General features: G+C 36.4%; 1 protein-coding gene across 1 annotated transcript in view; it reads left to right on the top strand.

Annotated features, from left to right (window-relative positions):
- The window catches only part of LOC117399989 (lipoxygenase homology domain-containing protein 1-like), a 92,925-nt gene extending 84,226 nt beyond the window's left edge, over positions 1–8,699 (top strand). Inside the window, exons 52-60 of the mRNA XM_059023400.1 lie at positions 477–699; positions 1,983–2,137; positions 3,725–3,800; positions 4,050–4,128; positions 5,470–5,767; positions 6,336–6,414; positions 7,114–7,189; positions 7,861–7,913; positions 8,002–8,699. Coding sequence (XP_058879383.1) covers positions 477–699; positions 1,983–2,137; positions 3,725–3,800; positions 4,050–4,128; positions 5,470–5,767; positions 6,336–6,414; positions 7,114–7,189; positions 7,861–7,913; positions 8,002–8,036 — 1,074 coding nt within the window. The 3' untranslated portion in view covers positions 8,037–8,699. The remainder of the gene's footprint in view (positions 1–476; positions 700–1,982; positions 2,138–3,724; positions 3,801–4,049; positions 4,129–5,469; positions 5,768–6,335; positions 6,415–7,113; positions 7,190–7,860; positions 7,914–8,001) is intronic.
- The last annotated feature ends 3,533 nt before the right edge of the window (positions 8,700–12,232 follow it).

Raw genomic sequence — 12,232 nt, 5'->3', positions numbered from 1 at the left:
AAAACACTCTCCTATCATAAAACAATATTAAACCTAAACTGTAACATTGCATTAAGTGGGCACATAGTTTCTGTAAATGATAACTTTGGCTTTGATGTGTTTAATATTGACTGGTAACTTGTTCCAATATGGGAACAATTTAAGAAGGCTTCATCTCCAATGTTTTGGGGGGTTTTTTTTTTTAGCAGTAGGCACATGTATGTGAATGTTAAGTACATTTAAACCCATGCTGATGTTTAGTTAGGCATATAATCATAAGCAAAATATTCCATCTAAGTATATTCTAAGATAACTTCCTGATTGGTAGATGGTGGTAGTTTTTTATAATGAGGTTTTTTCAAAGATGTTAAGCTCCATCCGCTCACAGTCTCATTGTTACATAAACTAAACCACCTGCTCTATCCCCAGAAACCAGGCATTACAAATTGTAAAACTCCACTTTCTTGGCTGCTTATTGTCTATGTGTTGTTTTCTAGATTAACCTTCAGGAAGACCTTGGGGAGCTGTATAAAGTTCGAGTGGGACTGAGGAGTCCAATAGATAGTGCCACACAGGTTTTTTTGCACTCTTTTAGAATGCAGAATACTCACACTCTAGACTCATTCATCTGTGCTGTAAATGAAACACTTCCCTTAAGTTCCAGTGGAGACAGATGGATTGAAATCCCAGTGGAATGGCCGTTAAAACCCTCCCTGCCTGGTAGGTGTTCTGTAATGTGTCTTCATTATGGACGTGGGGTGAGTTTCATGTGTTTTTGGAACTAGGCACCCTATTAATCTGGCTGGCTTGCTAGTTTAAGTTCTCATTGCTATTGGTACAGCAGCTGATTTCTGGACACACAGCAACCCTTTTTATTTATAATAGTAGGCTATCTTGTGATGTCTCCAGCTATAAAATATGTCTCTGCATTTTTGCTAATTGTGCATATTTTACAATCAGAACGTTACAGGAATATTACTGATAAAGAAATTAAATGTCGTGAAACTCTTCTAGATAGTTGATGGTTTCTTTACCAACAGTCTAGACCTTTCCATTAGTAGATATCCTATCTAAGAGCAAAGTTCAGACACTGTTTTGCTTTATGCCTATGGCTGCGATATCAATACATAACAGTATATAACACACATGTTCTGCTATTTCCCAGTCAGACAATGCTGAGTAATAAATTGGGACTGTAGCGTTGGGGGTGTGTCGCAGTTTTTAGTTGTGATCCTTGTCATTTGGACATTGGTTGCATAAACGGTACAGATGAAGTGAACCCGCATTTTACTTCTAATTGCTGTGAATGTAAATAGCCAATAAAAACGTAATATGCATTCCCGCTAAAACTATATCCAAACATCAATGCATTGATATCACCTGCAATCTAAACAATACAGCTTTACCCAAATTCAGTACATGCCACCCTCAGCTACAGTAGTACACATTGTCTTATTAATAACTAAACTAAACTAAAATACAGGCAGTCCACAAAAAGAACGTGTTCCAAAGCTGTTTGAGACGGCACCACTCCCACACACGTGAATATACCATGTACAGTATATAAATCACTAAATGGCAGGATGTTGAGTTCTGCATGGGGGGGTATATACAATCTGTCTTGATAAATATAATTTGAAGCAGGTGACATTCCACTATATCTTTTTATTGATGAAGTGCAAATTAAGCATGATTGGCCACTGTCATAAAGAAAGTGCAAACTGCTAATTAGAAACTTATATAGTGATTGTCTTCCCCCATCCCCTAACTCATAAATGAGGTAATTTGCCTGGGCAGATTCTCAATTATCATCCAGTGCCCCTAGCCTCATAAAAAATTTAGAAAAATGCAACTGTGTTTTTTGTGACTGCGTTAAATTATATGCTGTCACTTACATAAGGACTCTGTCGGATTTTGGGTCTCAATACGCTGTCCTAGATAAATACATAAAAATAAAAATAAGTACATATTTGAACAGATTTATTTTTTCCTCTCTTTTGCAGTCCTTGCATATCACGTAACAGTGTTCTCCAGTGATTTCTTCAATAAAAGCAGCCCAGCTCAGGTCTCACTATGTGTTCATGGCAGGCATGGGGACACCGGAGACAGGCCACTTCTCTGGCCTCTATACACACATGAGCAAAAGGAGGGTGTAAAGGTAAGCCGCAGGACATGATAGAACTCACAGGATTTCCAATTGATTGATCAAGTAGGAATTTCACTGCCACAACTCTGACCATGTCAATGATATTTCTTTTTCACATACACATTTTACTTCATGTCCACAAACTATTTATTAAGATATGCCTTTTCCCCTTGCATAATAATGCCACCTTACAGTGTTATTCAGCATTTCCTTTGTTTCCCCCAACTACCTGCTTCCCTTAAAATACATTTTAGTGGCGTATTGGATTTATGTGACAATCTTTCCAGAAGTTGGGGCCCAGGTGTGGAAGGTGGTTCTAATAATCAAATTAGTCTCTTACTTTAACCTTCTCACATTGATGAAGGAAAAAGCCCTTTTGGGTTAATGAACTAAGGCAACTACAAATGGTCTTCACCAGCAAGTTGTGCTATATTTCAGAGGTTAAGTTGTGATACTGCCTCTTTAATTAATATTTTCTCCTTTGCGTGGTCTGCTACATTAATGCAGTTGGAATTTTAAATAGAAAAGCATTTTGTGTATATTTATAACAGCAAAGGTCCTTGTGGCGGGGTGCCCTGCACCTGTGTGCGTACTTTGTGTTTATATGTATGTGTGTAGTGGTGCACGAAGTGTGGGTTATGTAGCACAGGTGATTTGAAATGTATATTTGTATTTAGGCATGGGGATTGCACAATCACTTCACGTATAGAGTAAAGTGTGTATGTGGGCACGGGGACAGCACAAATTAGTTTGCGTGCCGGGATTCAAGTGAATCGTTAATTATCAATTGAGTCCCGGCACAGCTGCAAATATAGAGGCACAAATCACTCACTCGGGGCTGGTGTGTTCAGAGGTGGAACAAGAGGAGAGAGAGAGAGAGAGAGAGAGACCTAGAAAATAACAATTGCTGCATGTGCTAGTTAGACGCCAGCACGATACTTGTTTATTTAGTTCTGTGTCTGGTTGTCTGTCTGTTTTTGCCATCGTGCCATTTGTTTTGTGTACAAGTGTTTTCTTTTGTTGAAACGCTTTATTTATAATTAAACTTGTGTGTCAGTGCTTTCACTTACCCAAGTGCTATCTGTGTGTGCCACTCATTCCTGGCCTGACGTCACCACACAAGCCAGCCTGTTCACAGTCCTTTATAAATCTCAATGTAAATACTTATGACCAAACAATGTGCTACATTTTAAAATAAAACTATGACAAAATCAAAAAGAAAGAACAGTAAGTATTGTGTTTTTGTTTTATTTAAAGACAAAATGTTCTCACTTTAGGAGGTCCTGGTGCATTCCACCTTCCCACTGGCTGTTCTGGCCTGTTTGTTTGCCCCCTAGACTACAAGACGTTCAGTATAGGTGGTGTGACAGTGAAATTAGTAAATTCCAGACACTTAAATATTAATGTACATAAAATGAGCTTGAAATTAAAAGTAGTGTTATCCATTTTTAATTCTTTAATTGCTGTATTAATAAACAGAAGATGGTTTGCAGTTGTCTTCATTGATTGTTTCCTTTATATTATATAGTGTTTGTACAACAATACAAACTTAATAAAAAGCAGAACTTTATTTCTTAACATGTATTTATTTATTTTCAGGAATTTACTTTTGAAATAGGTGCAGTGCAGCTGGGGGAGCTAAACAATATTGTGCTATCCATTAGCAGTAAAAAGAGTAAGCATCTGAATTTTATTTTCGGCATTCTTATAAGCCAGGAATATTGGTTGTATCCTATGGGGCCCACATAATTGACTATTGCTCATAAGATTGCTGTGTTTTGTTTTTTTTGTTTTTTTTTTATAAAACTGATCTAAATGGCACATAGCTTTCAAATAAACAAATTACCGTATATAATGTTCAGTATTTTTATATCAGTTTATATTCTGTGCTGGTGTTAACTACTGATTGTTTTTGTTTGTTAAGGTCTTTCAGTAAATATGAAGGAAGTACAGCTGAGGGAAGCAACAAAAACAGAGCATGTCTATGTTTTTAAAGTGAATGAGTAAGTATCTAGTGTAATGGGTTTTAGAGACTTTATTAATGTTTAAGGTGAGTGCATAGTTGTACTTAAACATGAAAGGTTTGCTGACTGTGGAATACAACAAAAGTGGGCCATATTTCAAAAAATATACATCTCATTACGTTTTTCACATCTTTTTTTGTATTTTCTTTTTACCGTTGCCAGCACTACTGAAAGTGATCTTATTACTGGCAAATATTACTGGAGGTATATGGAGTTCATGCAAGTATAGGATTTGAAGGATAGTACATTTCAAATATTGCTTATTTCCCTTACATAAGCTGTGTTTATACAAAAGTTATACAGTTCCAGTAGCAATTCTGTTAAAAATATTGAGTTCATTTTGATAGCGTCCTGCTGTGGTGTAACTTATCATTCCTTGTTCAGTAATATATTAAATCTTAGGCTGGATTTCAGTGCAGAGATCATTCAGTTGCTCTCCTCAATTACTGTGATTTTGTTTAAAAAGTGGTTTCATTTTTGTTGAGGTGTCCTAAAATGGGGCTTCAAGCAATATAACTGACTTTAGTTTGTTGTTACATCATCTGTCAATAGCTCTGTTGGTGGTAGTTTATGCTAATGTTATTCCCAATAATTAACATCCAATCACATTCCCAAGTGGAAACTGACCAGTATAAGTGACACATCAGATAATCCTAACCCTAGTCTTTATTGGAGAAGAGAAAATTGAACACATTTAAAAACAAAATGTATAGAAACAAAGTACTAAATGGAAATGTCATAAACGCAAAGGGTTTTAATGAGAAGTAGTCATATCTGATTGATGTTTCATATATTGTTGTCCCTGTATGTCAGGGACTATTTTTTGTATTGTCTTGAAACTATAACAACCACCAATAGAAAATGTGATGAGTAACCTTGACTTTAACCTTATCAATTGCACCGAAACAACTCAATTAATTTGTTTAATTGGAATTGAGTTGGCTGGTTAGATTCTGATCTGATCAAATATGACTGGTGGCCATATCTGACTTCAAATTTTGCAGTTGGGATTTTGAAATGTCCAGTTTCTATGAACATTTACAGCCTTCTAATGCACTTGTATTTATAGTTTTTGGTACATCTACAAAGCAGCCCATTCCTAAGACTTTTTATGTAGAAAATGGAAAGGGTGGTGTTTTCAAGCAGTTTGAAATGGAGGAGAATGGGTAGAGATACTAAAGGTCTCTTCAAAACAGACTAGAATTCTAGACCAACAAAAGTGTCTATGTATGTCAAAATAAATATGTTTTCAGAAATGAATCAGATGTTACTTGACTGACAACTGTGCCTTGACTGACAACTGTTTCTTTTTCTTTTAAGGGAGTTTTATATTGATGCTAACAAACTACCATTAACAAAAGAAGTTCCATTATCCACTGTTGTTAACATGAGTGAGAAGGAGCAACCCAAAGGAACCCTGGTGGAGAACCGTTCAGACAACTACACACATGACAAGGAAGATCGGACGGAACTGTTAGTCAGGGTTTACACAGGAAATGTGCAGAGAGCTGGGACGGATGCCAATGTTCATATCATATTGTTTGGTGACAAAGGTGCCTCAGAATCAGTTGCACTGACTAAACCGCTAGAGCGGCAGGATCCTTTTGAAAAAGGCCAGGTAATGTCATTGTCTTTATACACTTTTGCGTTCCACATACATCTTTATATTTTATTTTAACCAAGGATACATTGTTCATATTACACAGTAATTAGGAACATTTGTGCTGAAGGCTAAATTAAATACACACCCCTGTATTGAATTCAGTTGAATAGAAAGAGAGAAAATGACTAGTCCTGTGTTTATGGACATTTTAAGACATTAGCTCTTCAGTTTGTACAGTATGTGACTTTACTGTAAAGGGCATTTCTTTACAAAGATGCACTTACGTATTATGGTAAACATGTGTTTGATTTTCTTTTTTTGAAGCTACTAATGAATTTATCAATCGCTCCTTTAAAATATTTCAATGCTGCACTTCTGCTGCATCTCCCATTCTGATTTAATCTAATCATGTTTATTATAGATGAGTTCTGATGTTCTTATATGTACGAGATGCCAATAGTAGGACTTTTTAAATTTTTTTATTATCATGTTTTTATTATCATGTTTGTTGACATGACATGATGATCATGTTTACTCATAATTGTCCTGTACTTGTTTTTAATTTCATATTTTTGACCTACAGACTGATACTTTTAAAATTAAAACAAGATCAGTCGGCAGGCTGTACAAAATTGAGATTGGCCATGATGGAAAAGGACTTGGTCAGTATGTTAAAATTCTTAATATTATGAAGTACTGTAAATCCCTGGCATACACACCTTCACGTACCAGCTAAGAAAGACTTCAGATAATAATTACAAATATCCCAGTGTACAATTCAATTGAGCTGATGATGTTTTCCCATGCAAGTCATTTTGTTTCATTATGCATTTGCAATAGTTGGCCACAGATTTGACCATTCTTCACTATAATGTACCTCTTTTATTTCACTGTGCTTCCTACCCTTAGATATGCTTCTACCATGGTAAACGTTTGTACGGGTAGGACAGGGAACAATGTGGTGTGGGTTGGCTGCAGTGGGATAAAAAATGATGTCTCGGCTGCCGATTCCCTGCTTTAACCACTAGGCTGCACTGCCTCCACACACTGTACTTATATTTGCAGTCACATGCTACTGGACTATGGAGTGTTTATCCTTGCAAGTTCTTTTGCTTTTTTATGCTAATCACCCTCAGAAGTAGGAACTGCAGGCTGATGAAATCATTGTACTGTATGTACAAACATATCGCTGAACGTCTTAAGAACAAAAAGGACAAAGTAAAAAGAAAACAAACAAAAAATAAATGAAATACTGTAAACTAGCTGTTTAAATGCAAGCCACATACAGCAAGTGCCTAATGTACCATCACAGGTTGTCTTTCTTATTGCAAATTGACTATGTGATATATTATTCTGCATAGGAAGTGGATGGTTTCTGGAAAAGGTTGAAATCACACCAACATCCTCTGAGACAACCTATGTGTTTCCATGCAGCAGGTATGTAGTTCATTTTTCACGCTAGGTTGAAAAAGTTGTAGTTCAAAAATTGATATGGGCGTGTATGTTTAATATGTTTATTTTGTTATCCTGTGGGATACCCTTCATACAATAAGTGTACCAGTGGAATTAGAAAGACAGTAAAGCAATGGAACAATAAGTTGTGTCTCAGTATGACACATACAATACTGTAAATCCTGCACTCATCCTTAAAGAATAACATCAAATAGGTTTTTGATGTACTTCACCAGGAGGCCTCTTATGCATTGAAGGCTCCCATGGTGAACAAACAACTGTATCTTGACAATCCCGGAGGGGTTCAGATAATATAACAGCGTAGCTCCCTGGAAAATTGTTTGACTGGTAATAAGTGTGTCTTATTGTGAGGTTTCTGTGATTTGGGCAACTGTAAAACAGCTGCAGGTTTTATTTTCTTCTGAGTTGTGCTTTCTGGTGTTTTTCAACAAATGTTGGCATGCCAGGAACACCTTGTCCTGATGGACATGCTGGTCAATGCAGCCACTGCTTTGAGGGACGATCCCATGGCACAGGCACCTACTATTGTGCCTGATATCCTTCTGTTTTCACTATTGTTGCTAAAAAAAAGTTGCACACAACTCAGTTTATACTGAACATTTTAATATATGTTTTATATATTTTTTATTTTCTAGGTGGCTTTCTGTGGATGGGGACAAGGAAATCACTCTACAGATTCATCTTGGAGGTCTTTGAAAAAAACATTTTTCATGTGGATTTTAATAATGCTCTCCTTTTCATATGCCTCTTGACATTAAGGTCATTTTCTTTTGCAGAAACCCTTATGGGAAACTCAGCAGACAGAGGGTAAAAACCAGAGTTGGAAAAGTGTGCATCACCCAAATCTCAGGATAAAAGCTTCTGTTAGTAATAATAATTGTGTTCTGCTTATTATAATGGTGTAACAACTGTGATGAAAGGTTAAAGTGTTTTTTTTTCTTTCTATTTTGTACTTTTTATAAGAATGATAATTTGTATTTTTAAATAACTTTAATATTGTTTTGCTCATGGGATATAGCATATTGATTAAACAAAGGGTTTATAAACTGCTTTTTTTCTCTGAGAATGTACTGCAGGTCCAATCTATTGATTATGTGAATTACTGAATTTAAATGATGATATTCCTCTGTTTTGATGATGTGATTACAGTTAGTTTGAGTCAGAATCATGAACCATTATATAATATGATCTGGTAAGTCTTTTTGTAAGAAAGAAACACAATTCCTTTCTGTGAAAACTTTAAAAAAATATGATTTATTAAACTGTTAAAGTATTTTTTTACATTTTATTTTAATTAAAAATGTTGCTAATATTGTGAATTGCATATTGCATTTGAGAACAATATACAGTAGAGAGACTGTACGGTACTCTGTACAAAATCTCATTTCTGATCACATAAGTGCACCTCATTACATAGGAGAGGTCACATCCTTAGAGAGATTTCAGCATTGAAGACAATACACCCTACTGCCTTACATATATATTTTTTTTATATACTGTATATATACACATAACAAAAAAAAGAACAAACCACAATACATTTGTATAGCATGTCACACATACAACTGCCACAGTCAGACCATTTAAATAACATATTTAAATAACAGTATACACTTAATAATACAAAAGCAGCAATTTTAAAGTTACATTAAAATCCACTAAGATAAAAAAGCCATTTTGTAACAGTGCATTTTTAGTCTTGACTTGAAAACTGTAACGGTCCCAGCTTCCCTGACAAACGAAGGCAGAGAATTTCATAATTTAGGAGCTGTACAAGAAAAAGCCCTACCTCCTGTGTAGTTTTTATTGACCCTAGGAATAACCAGCAGCCCTGCATCCTGTGATCTCAGAGTGTGGTTTGGAAGATACAGGGTCAGTATCTGTAAATGTAAATAACTAGGTGCTAATCCATTCAGGGCTTTGTAGGTTAACAGCAAAATCTTAAAATCAATTCTATACTGCACAGGGAGCCAATGTAAAGAGGCCAAAACAGGAAATATGTTCACTTTTCCTGGTTTTAGTCAGAATTCTAGCAGCGGTATTCTGAACAAGCTGCAAGCGGGCTACCACACGTTTTGGGATACCAGAAAAAAGAGCATTACAATAATCAATTCTAGATGAAACAAAGGCATGCAGTGATTCAGTAGGATGGAATGGTCTACAGTATCAAAGGCAGCAGTTGGATCAAGAAGAATTAAAACTGATAGAAAGCCAGAGTCAGAGCTTATCAACAGATCATTCACAACTCTGGCAAGGGTCATCTCGGTGCTATATGCAGCATGAAAACCAGACTGAAACTTCTTGTATATGCCATTAAGAGTTAGAAATTTTTGTAATTGAATTACAATAACTCTCTCTAGAACCTTATCTAAGAATGGTAGGTTGGAGATTGGCCTATAGTTATTGATGACTTTAGGGTCCAAATTGTGTTTCTTAAGCATAGGCTTTACCACAGCTACCTTAAGTGCTGAGGGAACTATACCGGAGGAAAGTGAACCATTTATATTTTTTTAAATGTGGGTATTAATAACTCCAAGAACATATTTTAATTGTTGTGTAGGAATAGGATCAAGAGAGCATGTAGTAGCTCTCATATGTCAAATTAGCTCTGTCAGTTCCTGCAAGTTAATCAAAGAAAAAGCTCCCATAAAGTAGCCTTAATAGGTGTATTTGGTAAAATTCTGCCTGAGTCCTCCTTAATAGAAGGTGTCTGTAGGAATCTCATTTCTGATGTCAAGTATTTTATTTTAAAAGAAATGTATGAAGTCATTGCAGCTGTGAGAGGAGCCAATGTCAAGGGTAGGATTATTAGGGGAAGCCTTAATTAATTTATCTAGCGTAGAAAAAAGAAATCTAGGATTATTTTTATTTGTTTCAATTAAATTAGAATAATATGATGATCTAGCCAGCACCAGAGCCTTCCTATATTTAATCAGGTGGCCCTTCCATGCGATGTAATGAACATGCAATTTAGATTCCCGCCATCGCTGTTCTATTTTAAGACCCTCATATTTTGTCTTACAAGTTGTATCATTGAACCACTGTGAGCTTTTTTTAAAAGACACTCTCCGAGTTCTGAATGGTGCTACAGTATCTAAGATACCAGTCAAGGTGGTATTAACCAGCTCATCAACTATTGAGGACTCAGAGAGTGGTAATGAGCTCAAGACATCAGAAAGCTTAACAACAGTTGAATGAGTTACCCGGGATTTAAATGTACGGTCCACAGTCTTTGTAGATACTGGCAGATTCACCTAAAAAAGAATGGCAAGATGATCTAATATTAAGATCTAATATTATAACGCTCTCAACAGCTAAACCATGAGAAATTACAAGTTTGACATGCAGGATATAATCTAAGGAATCCAGTAGCCTCAAAAATTCCAAGGAGTTAGAATTAGAATCAATGTCAACATGAAGGTTAAAATCACCCAATAAAAGAATTCTATCATATTTAACTGTCAATTTAGATAGCAGATCCCCAAATTCAGTCAGAAATAGCGGGTTTGACTAAGGTGGTCGATAAATAATTACAATATGAACAGGTAATGGACTGTTTAATGTCAAGGTTAAAACATGTCAAGGTTAATGTCAAGAGGAGGCTGTGTGGTCCAGTGGTTAAAGAAAAAAAAAAAAGGGCTTGTAACCAGGAGGTCCCCGGTTCAAATCCCACCTCAGCCACTGACTCATTGTGTGACTCTGAGCAAGTCACTTAACCTCCTTGTGCCCCGTCTTTCGGGTGAGACGTAATTGTAAGTGACTCTGCAGCTAATGCATAGTTCACACACCCTAGTCTCTGTAAGTCGCCTTGGATAAAGGCGTCTGCTAAATAAACAAATAATAATAACAATAACTTCAAAAGATGAATAACCTTCAACAATTTCTTGTTTGATTCCAAGTTCACTTCGGAAAACAGTAACAAGTCCACCTCCCCACCCAGTAGAGCGAGCTTTCTGGAAAAAAAGAATAGTTAGGTGGAGAAGCCTCAATCGGGGAGACATTGTCATTCAGTCCAAGCTATGTTTCAGTTAAAGAGAGAATATCAATGTTGTAATCCGGAATAAAACCACAAATTAGTGGAAACTTATTAGACAGAGAGAGACCTATCATTAAATAAACCTATGCATACATTGGTCCAATCAAGAGCATGTGATTGAGCAGGGGTAATAGGAATTTGATAAAGGTTACTGTAGCACACACCTCTGTGTTTATTCAGCGGGTAGCGGGAATGGCAGGATACTTTAACCTGAATTTTACATGCCTCTTTATATTCCCTCCCCTCCCCAGTTCCTAGTTTAAATACCTCGCTAGGTGATGTTTGTTATCAGCTAGCCTGCTTGCCCCTGACCTATTTAGGTGCAGTCCATCTTTCCTATAATATCTATTTATTTTCCAAAAGCAATCCCGGTTGTTTATAAATCCCAGCCCTTCTTGCACACACCAACCAGCCAGCCAAGTATTTAAGGCCCTAATTCTACTGAATACTTCATCCCCACCACCAACAACAGGTAGGAGACCTGAGAGAATAATTCTGCATCCTAACTTTTTTAGATTGCTCAGTGCATGGAATTTATTAGCTAGATCAATCTCCTCTCTGTGTTGACTGCTTGGTGTCATCCTGAGAGAATAATTCCACATCCTGACTTTTTCAGCTGTCTTGTTAATGATTTAAAATCCTTTGTCAGAATCTCAGCTTTTCTGTTCCTTATGTAATTTTCATGAGCATGTACAATGAACACAGACTCTTTTTTGTGATTTAATAATCTGTGCACTCTTGATTCAATATCCTTTACTTTTTCTCCAGGGAGTCAGGTAACAACCCTATTTATGTGATATTTACAGCTAAAATCACCATCAACATAGTGTAGAATTGAATCACCTACTACCAACACCTCACCCCTGTTTTCATCCAGCACTAGGTTGTCATTACTCGGTGCTTGGACTCTATTAGCTAGATCAATCTCCTCTCTGTGTTGACTGCTCGGTGTCGTCCACCTCTTTGTACTT

This window comes from Acipenser ruthenus, chromosome 4 (genome assembly GCF_902713425.1).
Source record: "Acipenser ruthenus chromosome 4, fAciRut3.2 maternal haplotype, whole genome shotgun sequence".
Taxonomy (NCBI): domain Eukaryota; kingdom Metazoa; phylum Chordata; class Actinopteri; order Acipenseriformes; family Acipenseridae; genus Acipenser; species Acipenser ruthenus.
This window is presented reverse-complemented; position numbering and strand designations above follow the sequence as displayed.